The following is a 19,643-nucleotide window of genomic DNA, read 5'->3' as shown; positions in this document are numbered from 1 at the left end:
TTGTTAGGGGGGGTGTTTCAGTGGGTGAGCTGGGTTAGTAGGGGGTGTGTTTCAGTGGGTGAGCTGGGGCATTACAGGGTGTGTTTCAGTGGGTGAACTGGGGCCTTAGAGGGTGTGTTTCAGTGAGTGAGTTGGTGCATTAGAGTGTGTGTTTCAGTGGGTGAACTGGGGTATTAGTAGGATGAAATTCTATCACCATTTGTTGTTTATCTTGTCATATCAGACATGACCTGATGTTGCCTTGACTGAACCATGAGAGGCATTTGGCAAGAGAGTGTGTGAGGGAAGTGCTGGGTCACCCTCACCATTCCCTGCCCAGCAACATGCTCCACACCACAGCCTGCTCACAGTCAGCTGCTGGGTAGCCTCCTTAGGGAAGGTCACTCATCAGGGTCTTCTTCCCTACCCAGGGGTGTCCTTACACACGCCAGTATCACTCCTTAACCCTGCAGTGGGGATGTGCAGCTTTGGGAATCCCATGGTGAGGTACACAGGCTGTCTGAGGATCTCCACATGTTCCCCATATTAGGAGTCCGTTCAGTGGAGGACTAAGGTGAAGGAAACCTTGCAGCAACTTCGACAAGAACGGACCTTCGCCCTGAGGTCAAAAGGCGAGAGGTAAGAAATTGTCAATCCGAGGTGTTTGGTGAGGTTGGTTTGCGAGGTTGTCTTGATGCTGGTGTATGGACAGATCACGGAGAGGTGAGGCTGGATTGAGGTTGGGAGTTACAGTGGGGAATGAGGCTGGGGGTGGGTGGGGTGGTTGTCCACGAGAAGCTGAACCTTGAGCAGGTCGTGGCTGTGAAGTCTATTCCTGAGAGCAATAACTCAGTAACATTTCCCCATACCATTCCCCCACCCTCCCCCCCGCCCCCCCCCCCCCCTCCCTCAGGAACACTGCCAGTTTTAAGGAGTTGATTGACCCCACTGAGACTGAAGACCTCACTGACGAGAATTGGTGCGAATTTTCCAGAGATGCCAAAACTCTGGGGATCATTGCTATGGTAACACAATCCTCTTGATTTCTAACTCATGTACTGAATGATCTTTTTCAGATATGGGTCAATGGCCAAAGTTCAGGACTAAGTAACCTATCTCACCAGTAGATAATCCCAAATCTATGACTGCAGGTAATGGAGAAGTCATCTAAAACATACAGATTAGGGCTAATCCCTAATCTCTAAACATGCGATCATAGCAGTAAATCATTCAACACCATTGAGTCCATCCATCCTTCAGCAAGATCATGGCTGTTCTATCCCTGTACCCTGTGATTCCTTTAATATTCGAAAACCAAACTATCTCTATGTTGAATTTATCCAACAACTGAGCATGCACAATCCTTTGGGAAAGAAAACTGAAAAGCTTCACAACAATGAGTGAAGACATTACTCCTCCTCTCAATCCTCAATGGCCAGCTCCTTACTCTGAGACTACAATCTCTAGTAGTAGTCTATCAGCATCTATCCCGGTCAAGAATTTCCAACATCTGAGTGAGATCTTATCTCATCCTTCCAAATTCCAGTACATATAAGCTTTTTCACTCCACCTCTTTACATGGGACTGTCCTGTATCTCAAGAATCTTCAGTGCTTCCCCCCCTCAGGCAGCAGCTTTGTACCACATTGACCTCCCCAGGTAGTGAGGGTGAGGGTCTGACTCAGCTGGACATTGTGTTCAGGGATGGGTTGCAGTATGTTGTGCAGAAGATGCTGATAATACATAAGCCAGTCATTCATGATGCAATTGTGCCCCAAATTGCTCCTGCTGAAACTACAACAATGATTCTTGATTTCCCTAATTACAGGTGACTGGGATGGAGGGCTCCAGACAGGAGATCCCCAAAGATCCACACAGTCAGGGACCATCAAGCTGACTCCACAGAATCCAGATAGCTCCAATTGCAGCCTCTCATTGAGAAAAGAGTTCACCAAGCACAGGAAATCCCCACCCCCCATCACGCACCATCAGCAAGTGTGTCTCAGTGGAATGCTAACTCACTCAATATCCAATACAGTAAAACATCAGGAAGGTGTATTGGATAGGAACAAACACTCATCATTTGCTTAAATGATACTGATGCTTGTGATGGATGGAGGGACATAGAATATGGCTATTGAATACAGATGTTGGTTTGATAAACAGCCCCACTGTAAATGTTAACTCGAACAGGAAAAGGAAAATATCCCCAAACTTAATGACAGGGGAGCCCAGCACATCAGTGCAAATGATAAGGCTGGATTATTTGCATCCATCTCCCATTGGATGAAACATTTTGGTCTCCTCCTGAGCTCCACAGCATCACAGTTGACTGTCTTCAACCAATTTAATAACACTCCATGTGATAACATTTGTGAAGAAGGCACACCCTCCTACAACGGCTATGGACCCTGACTGGATTGAAGACTTGTGCTCCAAACCTAAACATGCCCTTAGCCAAGCTGATCCAGTACAATGTGCCAATTACAATACTGTCCAACAATGTGGATAGATTCTGTACACAAAAAGCAGGAAAAATCCAAGTTAGACACTTACCACCCCATCAGTCCACTCTCAATCATCAGTAAAGTGATGGAAGGTATCTATCCTCCTCAAGAATAACCTGCTCAGTGAGACCCAGTTTAGCCCATTCAGCTCCTGACCTCATTACAGCCTTGGTTTAAATATAGATATGAGCTGAATTCCAGGCATGAGGTGAGAGTGACTGCCCTTAGCAGCAAACCTGACCAATTATGATATCAAGGAACCCTAGGAATACAGGAATCAATGAGAAACAGATTGAAAACTCTCCACTGGTTGGAGTCAATCCTGGCTCATTGGGAGATAGTTGAGGTTTTTGGAGATCAGTCATCTCAGATCCAGGACATCTCTGCAGGAGTTCCTCAGAGTAGTATCCTTGGCCCAACCATCATCAGCTGCCTCATCAATGACCTTCCCTCTATCATAAGGTCATAAGTGGGGATGTTCACAGATGATTGCAAATTTGTTCAGCACCATTCGCGACACCTCAGATACTGAAGCAGTCCATGTTCAAATGGGCATATCCAGGACTGGGGTGGAAAGTGGCAAGTAACATTCGCAGTACATAGGTGCCATGTAATGGTGAATCAAACCATCTCCTCTTGACATTCAATGGCTTTACCATCATTGAATCGTCACTATCAATATCCTGGGGGGTTACCATTCATCAGAAACTGAACTGCATTAAGTCATGGAACTACTATGGCTGCAAGAGCAAGTGTGAAACATTATGGCTTTAAGAGATGTATTTTGTCCTATTTTTTATGAAGAGAGGTTGAGACAGAGGAAGTGAGCGGTCTGTTCCAAGCCAATAAACAGCTTGTGAGGCCTTGGGGGTTTTCTTAAAGTTGGAACAAAGAAACAGCATGAAGGGATGGGGTCAAGCTCCCACGCAATCAGGATTTCAGTAGGTGTTGTGGTTTGGAAGCTGCTTTACATCTCTCCATGTTACAGCAAAATGCTTGAGTTCTCTCTCGAGAGGGAGAGAGAGTTTTCTCTTGATCTTCTTTCCTCCTGGACTGCAGAATTGCAAGCAAGACAATCAATTTTACTAAATTTGCTATTGCCAGGAATGTGTTTATGGGATGTTACTATATTGGAGCAGTTGCTACTTAGTAGTTAAATAACCTATGATTCTGTTAAGTATTCTAATAGAGTTAAGTTATTCCAGTTCTTCTTTCTTTTGTTTGTATTTTAACAATAATGTAAGAATAAAGTGTGTTTTGCTTCAAACTTGATAGTTTGACCAATAGAATTGCATCTGGAACACAACACCTTACACTTGCCTTTAAAAATAATAAAACATTGGGGTCCAGGCTTCCTTCATAATATATTCGGAGGAAGGTTTGGCCTAGTCCATAATAAATGTCAGAGGCTGGAGATTCTGCTGGCTCTGCAAAGCTGGTTCACTGTCCACAAGGCATATATCCAGGGTGTGGTGGAATACTCCCCACTTGGTTGGATGAGTAGAGCTGCACCAACTCTCTGGAAACTTTACACCATCCAGGACAAAGCAGCCTGCCTGATCAGCATCCCAAGAATCACCCTCCACATTCACTCCATCCACCATAGTGTACAGTGACAGCAGTGCTTACTATTGACAAGATGCACAGCAGCAACTCACTGAAGTTCCTTTGAAAACACCTCTACCACCACCTACAGGATGATAGCAATCGATGCATGGGAACTGCTCTTTTATTTTAAAGACACTTTGACTATCCATTTACATTTTAGGTAAAATTTCCTTTCTTGGGTTCATGAAAGATCAACTGATGTCAATTATCTTATCAATTACAAATCCAGAAAATTGCAATGCTGTTTGGTGGTTTTACACTAGAGATGGAATTATTTGAAACTACTTTGGAGCACTCCTGTTTGCGCATGGTCTCTAATTGATCCTGAACATTGTAAGGTTAAGGCTTTGAAAGATGAGGCATTTATTCCAAATTATAGCATTGACATTTGATGCCGATGAGGTCTCAAATTCTTAAAGCTATACCAAAACATTTCATGAGGTTCAGGAAACCTTAGTCTCCCATTCAATAAGAAAGAAAATATATAAAATCAACTTTATTTTCAATTTAAAATTCCATTCTGTCACCATGGAGAAATATCCACTTAAATTAAGAAACTTAAGTCTATTAATGGCCATTATATTGTTGAACATGCAGCTGTATAAATGGTGTTGTTTGGTGAATTTAGAGGTTAACAGCTGTCTGTAGAAAGAATTAGCTCTGTTATAAGTTTCTAAGAGGACAAAGAGAAATATTGTCAGAGGCAGTTGTGTCCCTTCATGTAAACTTAAGAAAACTTCAAGAGCAACTAAATGTAATTTTACTTTCTTTTCTTGCTTCAGCATAATTAAAAGTTGCCAAAAAATTCCTCATACAATTCAATTTCAACAAATAAATAATTTTGAGCTTTTCCCCGACTTTAACAGGACCCACAAAGCACAAAAATGTTACTACAATTTTCACCAGCCCTGTGAATTAAAAAAACAGGTAAACATGGCAGAACCCATTTGCAACATCACCAATAAACTGCATATATTTTGTAAAACAATTGTATGATCCCATTATTAGATATGTTCAGATCATATTAACGATTATTATCACAGTAGCATTCTGCTTTTTTCTGCTTACAAATAATTTAAAAAATCATTCAACAATCATTCAGAAGTTATCAATTATCTATGTGGTCATCTTACATTCACAACTAATCATTTTCACATAATTCAAGAAAACCAGAAGTTCACAGTATGTGTGTTGCAATTCAACATCAATAAATATTCTAGAAACCTGACTGGACTGGCCTCATAAGCACTGTGCTATGAGAACAGGGCAGGGGTCTGGAATTCTGAGGTAATTGGCTCTCACTTTCTGATCCCCAAAGCCTGTCCACTATTTACAGGACACAGATTAGACATATATGGAATACAACCTGTTTGCCTGGATGAATGCAACTCCAACAACACCCGTTTTGTTGCAGAGTACCATCTACAAGAAACATTTAACCCAGCAACTCACCTCCAGCAGCACTTTCTAAATCAGTACCCTCTTGGACCTGGAACAAGAAAATCATGCACATGGGAACAGCAGCACCACCAAGTTCCCCTCCGAGACACTCATCATCCTCGCTTGAAATTATAATTGCTAGGTCAAAATCCTGGAACTCTCTCCTTAACAGAACTGCAGGTCGATGAGGCACCACGAACTGCAGTACTTCAAGTAGTTCACCCCCTTCTAAAGGACAATTAGTGACGGACAACAAATGTTGACCTAACCAGTAACATCTACATCCCATGAACAAATAAAACTCGGTTAATCATAATAAGTGCAACTTAGTTCTGCTCACATTATGTTGACTAAACACCAAACAGATTAAATGAATCCAAGTAAAACATTCTTATGAAAAATACAAATCATGTAACTTCTTTGTTCTTTTCATTCTTTCCAAGTGACAGTAATATAACTGAAGAAAAGATGAGCTTTCACATTTAAGTAACCTCCTAACAATCTTACACGAAAGGGAAAAATGCAGGACTATAGCCAGAAACACTCAGACTTTCAAACTGGCTTTTTAGAAAAATTACACAATTTAATGATGGAAAGGGGTGGGCAGGAAAATTATTCTTTTGCTCCTCCTTTATCCTTTTTCTCTCGATAATTTTCAATTCTGCACCTGTACCCTGCTTTTCAATTTCTGATGTTTGCTGTTTAACCTTCTCAGGAATGATGGTTGATAATTGTAACTGAGATGGCCCCTTTGATTCATCAGAAACACCAACTTGATCAACCTGTGAATAATTCACACCCTTTTAATGCCTGTCTGAGGTGACTTCAGCACCACTCTTTTGCATTAATAAGAACAATTAATCCTGTCAAAATTCTATTTTCTGACACTTTTGGGTGATGAGACCTTAACTTTGATAAATGCCAATATTGATTTAATTACAATATTCTCAATGTGCAGAATCCCTCCAGTTGTGCTGCCTTGGACCCTCTATGTTTTGGGTTTGGTCATTATTGAAGGTGATCAGCCTCTCAATATTTCCCCACAACAGCCTGAAGACAGTATGACTGGTACAGGGGTTTCATGGTCATTGTGCAGTTAAAATGCCATGCGATGTGGTATCCGCTCTATTCCCTTAATAAAATGAATAGCTCATATATGGCTATGTTCTTTACCCTGACCTTTGCTGTATGATCACGTCTGTGAGTTGGCATCCGTGAAGGGATCTCACATTATCATCTCAGATTTTGTTCATAATCCAGTTCTCCATGGCTAAGGTTTCATTGTAGCCTTTTGGGGATTTTGCAAAAATTGAAAAGTCCAGGCCAGAGCTGGCTCAGCGAATGTTATTTTAAAAACTCACATCATTCACTTCAGTAGCAATTAAGTCAGTTTGTTATTCTGATTGTAATCACCTTATCCTTTATTTCAGCATAAAATAAAATTTACAAATCAATATCATGAAGACACTTTAGAAAGCAGTTTACAATTGATGATATCATCAGAGTGAGAGCATGATTAAACTAAGAATGTGTTCCGTTCTTGGTTGAAGGGCTATCCTTTTACACTGTTATACATTAGTAAGCTGGAATTGCACCCCTTTGTCTGTTTGGTTCTTTTATTGCACATTACTTGATCTGATCATTTATTGACTAATTCTTTGTATTGTCATTTGACATGCACCATCAAACATCATATACTGACAACGATAACTTCAATGTTCCTGTTACCACCACCGCAACAAACATTTAATGCAGTGAAACTTCCCACGGTAGTCATTGAGCAAAATCAACTTTAGACATTTTTCTGACATTGACTGATAAAATGTGAAAGTAGAAAAGGTGACTAAACATTTGTTCAAAGAGGTAAAGTTGTAGGAACATTTTAAAAGAGAACAGAAAGATGAAGATGTGTATGGGGCATCGGGGACGGGGGAATTCCCCTCCAGGGCCAAAGCCTGGAGATCCCAAAAGGTCGTAGGGCTGGAGAAGGTCAGACTGCTAAAGCAGAATGAGATCAGGGAAGCATTTGAAATCAAGGATGGGGGTCTTAAAACCTGAGGTGCTGTTGGATGGAGAGGCAGTGAGGGTCAGTAGGCTTGGTGAAGAGACAATGAATTTACAGTATGGGCGACAGATGTTTGGGTGAACATGAGCTCATGTAGCGTGGCCTCCTGGGCCTGAACCAGTTAACATTGGAATAATTGCATTCTAAAATAGAATATTGAATGGACCTCATGCTTCAACTCCAAATTATTGCTTGGTAAACTAGTCATTCCTAAGAACATTAATTGTTGCTTGTTTAATCTTCAGCCTTCCCTTTCTCTCTCAGATGAGGGTCTACATTCAGAACCACATCTTTCTAAATGGGTCTCCATAAAATGCTCCAATCTCTGGTTATGGATCCTTAGAAGTGCAACACACTCCCTTCTGTACAGGCCTCAAAGGAAAAACCACGCCTGCACACAGCTTTCTCAAAGCTTTATTAGAATTACCCTATTTACCACAGAATCTACTAAAGCTAGGTGATTTGACATGGTCTTAGTTATTGTGAGGGTCCTCTCACCTCTCAAAGCAGCTTGAGAATCCTGTCCTGAGCTCTGAACAGAGATCAGGAACAGAATCCCATCTTCAGAACTGCACCGAGACACACTGATTCCTAGGCCTGTGCTCAATTAATCCAAGACATCATTGGGTGCTAGTCTGCAGAAGATACCATTCCTTCGATAGAAAGCAGTTTCCACCATTGCAGATCGCCCAAAAGCTGGTTTCTTGTACTCAGCATCGTCCTCTGTCAGGAGAGAAGCACAGCAATTGGTTGAAGGGCTCTTGCTACTTCCCACCAGATAGTCACCCCTTCCTGATTGGCTCATTCTACAATGCACACTTGGGCAAGGCTAGCTAAGCACTTATCTCAGGATAGAGACCCAGAGCAGACACAGGACAAAGCAGTGCTCACTCTCCATGTTCCAAGTCTTGAATAGAAAATTCATTTGGATAAACAGTACAAAGCTTCTCAATGGAACACCTGTTGGCAGCAACACAATAGCTCGTGTGGGGATTTGAAGTCATCACAGGAACGCTGAATAAAATGTGGATGCTGTAAATCAGAAACAAAAACAAAGATTGCTGGAAAAGCTCAGCAGGTCTGGCAACATCTGTCGAGAAAACCACTGATGCTGCCAGTCCTGCTGAACTTTTCCAGCAACTTCTGTTTTTGTTTCTGACAGGAAAACTGAAGCTTTAGATTGGGTTGTGTTAGTGAGACTAAAAACCAGAGGCAACTTTAGTCTGGAACTAGCCTGTGTTATATTTGTTTTGAGAGTGTTTGATGGTGCAGTGTAGAAAAATCTTTACTCAGCATCTAACCTGTGCTGAACTTACCCAGGAATTGTTTAATAAGAGAGTGTGGGAGGTGCTTTACTCGATATACTATTTAGTCCAAATACATGAGTCCCAATAGATTCAGCCTGAATTGATTGAAACAACAGTGAAAGCAGTATGATCATATGATCAAATGAAAAAAAAACACATGCACTCAGCCTGATAGTGAAAAATCACCCTGAAGCAAACATTTCTGTTGACGGTCTGTTTTGCTTCCCAGAGGAAGACAGTATTCATGTCTGGAATGAATTTGAGTCCAGATGTGAATGGCGGCTGTTGGATAATGTTTGACACATGGTCCAGCAAGGGTCAGCCTCTAACTAGTTCCCAATCCCTTTCATCATGACGATGGGCTAAACATTACTGACCCCTGCCTAGAAACAGCGATCCCAACTCCTTGTCCAGCAAGACTAATACTCCACTCCCAACAATACTGACTCCCCCAACTGAACTCTCAGCCTTGCCCCCAGCAGCAACAATGAAATCACTGTCTTAGCCTTGCTTAGCTGACACTTTCTCACCTAATTTCCAGCCATACTCCCAGGAAGAGGTAATGGCATGGTTATATTTTTCACTAGGCCCTTTCTTTGTCCGTGCCTTTAGGTATTGGTATCTTCCTTTCTCCTCTTTAGAGAATCCATCGTAAAGCAGAGCTTGCACCTCTGGGGTGACAGGCCTCATGTCACTATATGACACTGTTGCAACTTTCTCTTCAGCTTTTGGCTTTTCCGTGTCACCTTCCGTCACTGAAGTCTTCTCCTCCTGCTCCGTTGATTTCTGCTTCTGGAGATCAATGTGAGGTCGCACAAAACTCTTAAGTTCCGTCTGTCTGCCTGGTGTCTTGTTGAGGCCTTTCTGGTGGTCTCTCAGCCAACATAGCCTCAGCAGGTCCTCTTTGGTTATGTTTTCTTTCCAGAAGTTTTGCTTCTCGTTGTCTGTCTTGAGTTTTCGCTCCATGGTCACAAGTCTTCAGTTGCTCTTGTCCATGCATTTATGAAACACGGACATATACAAGGTGAGTATTACTGACAGGGCCCTCTTCACATACTGATCGAATGTCCGTTTGGTATCTAAGCAATCAGTGTTACATTTACAATTGTAATGAGAGACAGGAAGTGACATGGATAATTAGACTGACACATTGCAACAGGAGAGATTTAATGGGTTGAGTCAAGTCTGAGATTGAGCACCCCTGAGGTCTCTTAAAATTATGAAGAGGTTGGACAGCATAGACATTTAGATGATTCAGCCTCCTAAACTAGGGACTATTATTGTAAGAAAATTATTAATAATTCTAATTCAGAAGCAGCTTCATGGAGTGTGGCTCAAAAATCACTATCGCTAGCAGGGGTTAAGGTAAATAGCGGGACAGACTTACAGAAAAGCTGAATAAAAAACATAAGGATGAAAGGAAACGAGGGATCACACTGATAAGAGTTAAATGAAGAGGAGTGGAAGGTGGCTTATGTGGAACATAAACAACAATGTGGTTCTATTGAACCAAATGACCTACTTCTTTGCCACGAGTTTGATGAAAGTTGATATGCAACATGTCACCCTTGGAACAAATAAATGATAATGAAGAAAGCAAAGTACTTTCCAAAAAGAATAACTTCTTGAGATAGCCTGTACCAGGAGTGAGGAGAACACTGGCTCCAGCCTTAGCAGGAACGCCTATAATGCTTTGCCAAGTACAGATCAAGATATACTTGACATTCTCACTTGTGTTCCAGGATAAGGATAATGTGTATATCATAATGAGCTGCTGGTTTCTTTCCAGAACAGGAAATTGAACCAGTTGGGCTTTCATGACATTCAGCAGTTTTACAGAACCTTTCAGGTTAATTGACTGGATACATTTCTAAGATCTTTGGGAGTACATCCAGTTCTTTGTCATGGTTATGCTGTCTTGGTTGAGCAATATTCAGAGGCCTCTTACTTTAAAAGATGATTTGGAGATGCCGGTGTTGGACTGGGGTGTACAAAGTTACAAATCAAACACCAGGTTATAGGTGATATCCCATCACCTGATGAAGGAGCGTCGCTCCAAAAGCTAGTGCTTCCAATTAAACCTGTTGGACTATAACCTGGTGTGGTGTGATTTTTAACTTTGTACTTTAAAACAGGTAGAGAAAAAAGGAATCACTTAATTTTGTCAAAAGTAAACATCCAGAATGATTATTGATGAAAATTATTTTCCAATTAGTGGCAGCCACATTGATTTATTCATTTATGCAGGTTCCTGCTCATGAGTTGAACATAACTAGTATCAAACTCCAGAATTGCCATCAAGTAGTGGACCCAAAGTCAACTTAATTTGGGAATTAAAGGATTACACTATCAAAAACTGGATTATAGCAGCTCTCAGCTGAGTAATCCCATCATAGGTGATGTTACAGGCCGTCTGAAGGAGATCTAAACAGCTACAAACTATGTACATGGACCTTCAGCATTATTGAATTCATGAATAATGCTTCCACTTTAACAGCAGGTTTAACCATAAGAACAAACTCCTGCTTTGCTTGGAAGTCTGGGTGGTGCTGGCAGAGATTACAGTCTTTTAGAAAAATGACATTTATACAATCGGGGTCAAGGCAGCTCCAAATTCCTCCTCCTGTCAGTGAAAGCTTAGAAAGAGTTCATATTTAGTCACCACCTTTCACAGTTTTGTAATGTTAAACACCAGATTACTCCTGGGTCCTAATTTACCCAAAAATAAATTTTCAGACTTTGCCCTGCTTATGTGCATAAAAATCAACTTTTAAAAAGGAATATTTACAGAAATAAGTTAACAATTTATGTTTTTTTGTCATCATTAAAAACAACCTGCTCTAATAAACAGCAGGTTTAAGTATAAAAATTTGGTGCATGCATTCTTTTAATCAAAGTTTTGTCATAATTTTGGGACTCTGGACAGTTTGATTATACCTTTTCACAAATAGTGACAACTTCAGGGATGGTGGGGCTTAGTTTCCAGCACCATGCCCCAGTGGCTCATAATATCAGAGAGGTTAAACAGCCCAGCACCAGAACCTCTGCAGCTTTGCAGTGAGCAGATTCCTACACCTGGGGAGGTAGGAAGGAGTAGGGCAGTGTGTATTAAACAACTTGTATTATAACAGCACCTATAACGGGCAAGGAACTTCATAAGCGTGTTAACAGGCAAAAACCAGAGACTGGGCCCTAAGGAGCTAGTAGGAAGTAACCAAAAGCATGATCAGAAGTTTAAAAAAGGAGCAAGTGACAAATTCAAGGGGGACAAGCCCAGAGCTAGGGCCTTAGCAGCTGAAGGCACATCCACCCACAGTGTAACATTGACGGGGCAGGGGGGTGGAATCACAAGAGGCCAGGGTTGGAGGTTCACAGAATCTCAGTTTTTGTTAAGGCTGCAAGAGGTTAGAGATCAGGAAGACCTGGACCACAGAAGTATTTGAACACAAGGACAAGAGCTCTAATTAGAAGAAAATGTGTTGCCAAATTGTAGGAAAATGAAGGTCTTTAAGAAAAGGGGTGACAGGTGATTGGTGCAAGTTCAGACATGGGGAAGTCTTTCAATTGAACTGAAGTGTAGAGAAAATAGAAATGGGAGGCCAGCCAGGGGAACCAGGTATTTAACTACAAATGGTCCATGTAACTGAAAATGAGACCAAAGCTATTGAAATAGCGCAAGTGGAAAGAATCCAGTACAAAAAAAATCAGAAACTAGCAGCAAGATTGAACTTGGTGTTTATTTATTGACATACAGATCAGGGCTCAGAACACTATAAACAACTCTTTGAAGAGCACAAGAAAAACTCAAAACTAGACAGGAACTGCATTCGGCAACTGTTAACCAGTACAAACCAGGAGTGGCCGGGGTGCAGTGAAGATTCAGTAATCAACCATTGTTTTTATAGTATACCCATTAAATAGCAACACTGACCTCTCACCAACCCTCAACCCAGATGCCAGTGCTTGATGCATGAACAATGCAAAATCACTTCCAGCTTTATGAATATTTTTTCAAAAACTGATTGGTTGAGGTCACTTTCTGTTCAACCTTCAGTAATCAAACAGAAATAAATCAAAGGATATAATTAAACGAGGACAGGTAGAAATAGTAACCTTCCCTCCACAAACAAATACATCCAGGGCATGAACAGGGCAGGATAGGTGCGAAACCAACAGAAGTTCACATCCTCTTACTGATGACGGTAAAACTACTCCAGGAGAATGGAAACATCTTGACAGCCAGCACACCAAATTTGGGTTGGGACAGTCATCTCTAGCAGTAATGGAGAAGATGACTTCCCACGGGAATGATTAATTTGAGAGCAATATCCATGCTTTGCACAACACATTACAACACAAGAGTGAGGCAAGACTGGAGCGAGCATCCACAGGTCAGCGTTGGGCAAGTCCGGCTATCGGAAGTCATCAGTACTGAACATTCCTTTGGCGCGGCGCAGAATGGAGTCCTTGGAAGCATCATAAGGGTGTTCCTTGGAAGGGATTTCCAACACAGCAGGAATGGACAGAGTATGGGCATCAATGACATGACGAATCATTTCAGCAATGTACTGATTGATTAGGATGATCCCAATGTCATCACGGCTCAAGAAACTCCTGCAGGAGAAAGACAAACAGGGACATTTACTCTGACAGTTCCCGACTTTGCCAGCTGGACAGTACTCAGCCTGCCAAAAAAAAGAGGCAAAGATTATCTACTGACCTGCACTTTACTATCTCCAAGAGGAACACAGTCCCCTGACTTTGTCACTCAGCAGTGCTTAGTGAACACCAGCTCTCTGTGTAGACATAGAACCCACCACATCTGTGAGACGCTGAGAACACCACCTCACAGTAGAAACACTCCTCTTGAAAGCCGGCATGAGGCAAGCAGATGACTAAATCAACAAAACCCACAACCACTAAACAGGAAGCTATCCCAAACTTAAAACAGCAATAATTTTTGAGGGGGCAGTGGGAGATATCAAACTTATTGTCCTTGTTGGAGGAAGGGTCACAGGAAAAAAGCCAGTCCTCTAAGGGTGGATACAAGTTGGAGGGAAGACTGGTTGAGTCAACTTTGACCAGCAGCTAACTGACATTGCAACAAGCACTAGCAAGGACAGTGTTAAAGTCACTGGAGGACTCATTTCCTCAAACATGGGCCAAATGAACCCTGTGCTACTTTCAGGATTGCTGCAGACGGACAAAGATTTCTCAATTCTGGATCAGTGGTGCTGGAAGAGCACAGCAATTCAGGCAGCATCCGAGGACAGGCAAAATCGACGTTTCGGGCAAAAGCCCTCCATCAGGTTCTCAATGCCATCTGCACCCTGCAGAATTCACAAAACCAAGGGACACCCCACAGATCCAGCCTTCCTGACCCACATCCCCAGGCCCCAGGGGGGATGGAGATGGTGAGGAGACACAACACCAGGGTGCTCCTCCTTCACCACTGATGACAAGCCCACAGAGTCTGAGGGAGGGGGGGATCAAACGGGAAGGCTGCAGCTCCATGCCCACAGTGCGGCCCAGGGGAGACTGACTGAAACCAGACTCTCACCAACCAGCAGGACACTGTGGGGGTGATGTTAACGGAGGCATATACACTGACCAAGAACACCCGAGGATAACCCTCCTGCCCCAGGACCACCGCCCCCAGGCCCCGGCCTCGATATCCGCCCGCTCCCGCAGGCCCCGCGCTCATCCCCGGCCTCGAGCTCCGGCCCCCTCCCGCAGGCCCCGCCCTCATCCCCGGCCTCGAGCTCCGGCCCCCTCCCGCAGGCCCCGCCCTCATCCCCGGCCTCGAGCTCCGACCCCCTCTCCCTTCGCTCTCACTTGAAGGTCTCCTCGATCTCGGCCACACTCGTCTCCTTCTCCACCACCAGGAAGTTGGGCCGCCGGTTCTTGTTTAACTCCCCGATACCGCCGAGCAGGAAGCCGGTGCATGTATCCTCATCGCCGAGCACAGCAATCAGCTTCCCCCTGAGCGCCATCCCGGCGTCTGGAGGCGACTCCCTGCGGCCGCCCGCTTTATATAGACTCCGGGGCCTGCGCCTGCGCACAGCTCCACCCCGTGCCACGCAATGACGTCACCCATCGGGGTAACTTCACCGTCCTGTACGAAAGTGGCGCATGCGCATAATGGAAGAGCAGTGGCTGACGTTTTAGCACCCAGGTTGTGAAATGCATCCTCACCTGGCACTGCAACAGACACTGCTGTCACTGCACAAAACACTGTCCGAGACATTGCACTGGCACTGCACCAGACACTGTACCAGATATTGCACTGGCACTGCACCAGACACTGTACCAGATATTGCACTGACACTGCACCAGAAACTGCACTGGCACTGCACAAGGCACTGCACCAGATATTGCACTGACGCTGCACAAGATACTGTACCAGATATTGCACTGGAATTGCACAAGATACTATACCAGATATTGCACTGGCAGTGCAGCAGACACTGTACCAGATACTGCGCTGGCACTGCACCAGACACTGTACCAGAAACTGCACTGGCACTGCACCAGACACTGTACCAGAAACTGCACTGGCACTGCACCAGACACTGTACCAGATATTGCACTCGCACTACACAATTCAGTGTACCAGATATTGCACTGGCACTGCACCAGACACTGTGCCAGAAACTGCACCAACACTGCATCAGACACTGTACCAGATATTGCACTGGCACCGCACCAGACACTGTACCAGAAACTGCACAAGACACTGTACCAGATATTGTACCGGCACTGCACAAGACACTGTATCAGATATTGCACTGGCACTGCACCAGACACTGTACTGCACTGCCTTTGCTGTATTTCTGGCTTTGTGGAAAGGAGGGACCTGAAGCAAATGTGGGCCTCACCCAACCTCCATAGTAACTTTGCTGGGTGGTATCTACAGTCAAGATGCACATCTCACCTGCCATTGGTAACCTGAGCAAACATAGCTGGTCCAGATTATTCACCACTGTGAACAAACCAAGGGAATAAATCATCAGCCCTTGGTGAACATAAAGTTCTTTTTATTTTTGTGGGGCAAGGTGGTGGTGGAGTTGGAGAGAGGTGATGTTGTAGTGGCAATGCCATGAGATTAATAATGCAGAGATACCATCCAATCCACCACAGCAGCTGGGGAAACCTCAAAATCATTTAATAAAACTTGGACTCAAAAGTTTTTTTTCTCAGTATTGGTGATTGTGAAACTATCAGCAAGTCGACCAGAAGACTTGTTTATTTATTCATTCATGGGATGTTGGCATTGCTGGCAGGGCCAACATTTATTGCCTGTCTTTTATTACCCTTCAGAAAGTGCTGGTCAGCTGTCTTCTTGAACTGCTGTAATCCATTTGATATAGCTACATCCATAATATCTTTAGGGGGGAAATTCTAGGATTTCGACCCAGTGACACTAAAGAAACAGTGATACATTTCCAAGTCAAAATGGTGAGCGGCTTGGAGGAGAACTTGCAGGTGGTAGTGTTCCCAAATATCTCCGATCTTTATTCTTCCAGAGGGAAGTGGTCATGGGTTTGGAAGGAACTGTCCGAGGATCTATGGTGAATTTCTGCACTTCAGCTTGTAGAAAGGACACACTGCTACTACTGAGCATTGGTAGTGGAGGGAATGGATGTTGTGCCAGTCAAGCAACTTTGAGTGCTGTTGGAGATATCAGATGAATGGCTAATATTCCATCACACTCTTGGCTTGTGCCTTGTAGATGACGGACAGGAATCAGGTGGTCAGTTATTGAAGCGGAATTGCTAGCCTCTGACCTGTTCTTATAGAAGTGGGAGATTCAGTAATGGCAATGCCATTGAATGTCAAAGGGGAATGATTAGATACTGTCTCATTGGAGATGGTCATTGCCTATTATTTGTGTGACATAAATGTTTCTCGCCACTTTTCAGTCCAAACCTGGATACAATTGACACAAATGATTTGGATAAAAAGATCAAAGGTTTGCTAAATCTGCTGATGACACAAAGATAGGTAGGAAAGAGAGTTATGTAGAGGACATAAGGAGCCTACAAAAGAATATAGCTAGGTTAAGTGAATCTGACAAATGGAGAACAATGTGACAACATGGAATTGCCCATTTCAACATGTTATCTAAATGGTGAGAAGTTGCAGAGCCCCGAGCTGTGGAGAGATCTGGGTTGCTAGGGCATGAATCTCAGGTCAGTATGTAGGTACAGTAAGCAATCAGGAAAACTAAGAGAATGTAGAGTTTATTGCAATGGGAACTGAATGGAAAGTTGGGGGGTTCATGCTTCAGTGATATAGGTATTAGTGAGATTGCATCTGGTGTACTGTGTACAGTATGCATCACCGTACTTTGAGGATGTTAACAGGCTGGAAGCAGTTCAGAGAAAGTTTACTTGCCTAATACCAGAGTGTATTACCTTATGAGGAAAGGGCAGACAGGCTAGGCCTGCATCCTGAAGTTTAGAAGAGTTAGAGGTGACTTAATAAACATACAAGATCCTGAGGGGACATGACCGTGGTGGAGTGTTAAAAAGGATGTTTCTTCTTATGTGAGAATCCTGAACGAGAGACAAAACTTAAAAATAAGGAGTCACCCATTAATAACAGAAATGAGGAAACTTTTTTCCCCCCTCAGATGGTCTTTGGATTTTCCTTCCTCAATAAACAATGAATGCTGAATAGAGTCATAGAGCTGTAGAGCATGGAAACAGACCCTTTGATCCTACTCATCTATACCAACCATCTATGCTAAATTTATCTAGTCCCATTTGCCAGCTCTTGGCCCATTCCCTTCTTAACCCTTCCTATTCATATACCCAACCAGGTGCCTTCTAAATGTTGTAATTGTACCAGCTACCACCACCTCCTCCAGCAGTTCATTCCGTACATGTACCACTCTGTGTGTGAAAATGTTGCCCCTTAGGTCCCTTTTAAATCTTCCCCCTCTCACCTGAAACCTATACTTTCTAGTTTTGGACTCCCCAACTCCAGAGAAAAACAAACCTTGGCTATTCACCCTGTCCACATCCTTCACGATCTTATAAAGTTCGATATGATCACCCCTCGGCCTCCGATGCTCCAGGGAAAATAGCCCCAGCCTAGTCTGCCTGTCCCAATACCTAAACCATCCAATACTGGCAATGTCCTTGTAAATCTTTTCTGAACCCTCTCAAGTTTCACAACATTCTTCTGATAAGGAGACCAGAATTGAATTCAATATTCCAAAAGTGGTCTAACCAATGCCCTATACTGCTGCAACATGACCTCCCAACTGCTATACTCAATGTACTGACCCACAAAGGCAAGCATACTAAAACCTTCTTCATTACCCTATCCACCTGGGACCCCACATCCAAGGAACTATGAACCTGCATTCCAAAGGTGTCTCTGTTCAGCATCACTCCCCAGGATCTTACGATTAAGTGTAAAAGTCCTACTCTGCTCTGCCTTTCCAAAATGCTCTTTAAATATTTTTTAAAGGCAAATGTAGATAGATTATTGTGGATACACTGGTACATGGAGCGGAGGTTAATATAAGTTATGTGATCTTGTTAAAAGGCAGAGCAGGCTCAAAAGGGGCCAAGTGGCTTACTCTTGATCCTTGTTGATCTATTCACAACCCTCAGAAGAAATCCCTCCTCATCTCAGTCTTAAATGGGTTACACTGCTGAGATTATGCCCTCTGGTACCAGACTCATGCACACCAAAACGTTATTTCTACATCTAACTTTTCACATCCCCACTCAGATTCACATATGTTTCAATGAGATCACCTCTCGTTCTTCTAATCTCTAATGAGTACCAACCAATTCAACCTTTTCTCTGCACACAGTCCCCTCTACCCCATGATCAACCCTGCTCATTCCTGGTGCAGTCAAACCAGTATCTTCTACAGTTTTAGCAAGACATCCCTATTTTCTACTCCATTGTCTTTGAAATAAAGATCAAATTTTATTTGCCATCCTGAACTTGTAGCTAGCTTTATGATTTATGCATATGGTGGGGGAGATGCAAATTGAATATTTTGCATCAGTATTTACTGTGGAAAAGGATATAGAATATATAGACGGTAGGGAAATAGATGGCTACATCTTGCAAAATGTCCAGATTACAAAAGAGAAAGTGCTGGATGTCTTGAAATGGTTAAAGATGGATCAGTTCTCAGGACGTGATCAGGTGTACCCTAGAACTCTGTGGGAAGCTAGAGAAGTGATTGCTGGGCCTCTTGCCGAAATATTTGTATCATCGATAATCAAAGGTGAGATGCCGGAAGACTGGAGGTTGGCTGACGTGGTGCCACTGTTTACCGCCGCCCTTAAAGACAAGCCAGGGAACTATAGACCAGTGAGCCTGACCTCAGTGGTGGGCAAGTTGTTGGAGGGAATCCTGAGTTACAGGATGTACATGTATTTGGAAAGGCAAGGACTGATTAGAAATAGCCAATATGGCTTTGTGCATTGGAAATCATGTCTCACAAACTTGATTGAGTTTTTTGATGAAGTAACAAAGAAGATTGATGAGAGCAGAGCAGTAGATGTGATCTATATGGACTTCAGTAAGGTGTTCAACGAGGTTCCCCATGGGAGACTGATTAGCAAGGTTAGATCTCATGGAATACAGGGAGAACTAGCCATTTGGATACAGAACTGGCTCAAAGGTAGAAGACAGAGGATGGTGGTGGAGGGTTGTTTTTCAGACTGGAGGCCTGTGACCAGTGGTGTGCCACAAGGATTGGTGC

The 19,643-nt window shown here is 43.2% G+C and overlaps 2 protein-coding genes across 2 annotated transcripts; both read right to left on the bottom strand.

Annotated features, from left to right (window-relative positions):
- Positions 1 to 8,766: 8,766 nt before the first annotated feature.
- On the bottom strand, positions 8,767 to 10,417 carry LOC122561502 (protein ATP6V1FNB-like). The gene has a single exon (XM_043713251.1). The coding sequence runs from the start codon at positions 9,869 to 9,871 to the stop codon at positions 9,407 to 9,409; it is 465 nt and encodes a 154-aa protein (XP_043569186.1). The 5' UTR covers positions 9,872 to 10,417; the 3' UTR covers positions 8,767 to 9,406.
- Positions 10,418 to 12,624: 2,207 nt separating this feature from the next.
- atp6v1f (ATPase H+ transporting V1 subunit F) lies at positions 12,625 to 14,934 on the bottom strand. Its single transcript, XM_043713250.1, has 2 exons — positions 14,741 to 14,934; positions 12,625 to 13,519 (listed from the first exon to the last, which is right to left on the bottom strand). Exons 1-2 carry the CDS (start codon positions 14,896 to 14,898, stop codon positions 13,318 to 13,320), a joined length of 360 nt encoding a protein of 119 aa, XP_043569185.1. The 5' UTR covers positions 14,899 to 14,934; the 3' UTR covers positions 12,625 to 13,317.
- Between the last annotated feature and the right edge of the window lie 4,709 nt (positions 14,935 to 19,643).

Source organism: Chiloscyllium plagiosum, chromosome 23, assembly GCF_004010195.1.
Source record: "Chiloscyllium plagiosum isolate BGI_BamShark_2017 chromosome 23, ASM401019v2, whole genome shotgun sequence".
NCBI classification, from domain to species: domain Eukaryota; kingdom Metazoa; phylum Chordata; class Chondrichthyes; order Orectolobiformes; family Hemiscylliidae; genus Chiloscyllium; species Chiloscyllium plagiosum.
The sequence above is the reverse complement of the archived record's forward strand: the minus strand, read 5'-3'. Positions and strand labels throughout refer to the sequence as shown.

Bases quoted from the DNA above. Each gene is read 5' to 3' on its own strand.
- atp6v1f (XM_043713250.1), bottom strand. From the start codon at position 14,898: ATGGCGCTCAGGGGGAAGCTGATTGCTGTGCTCGGCGATGAGGATACA. The intron at 13,520-14,740 runs GTGAGAGCGAAG...TTTCTCCTGCAG, and splicing joins GAGATCGAGGAGACCTTCAA to GAGTTTCTTGAGCCGTGATG.
- LOC122561502 (XM_043713251.1), bottom strand. From the start codon at position 9,871: ATGGAGCGAAAACTCAAGACAGACAACGAGAAGCAAAACTTCTGGAAA.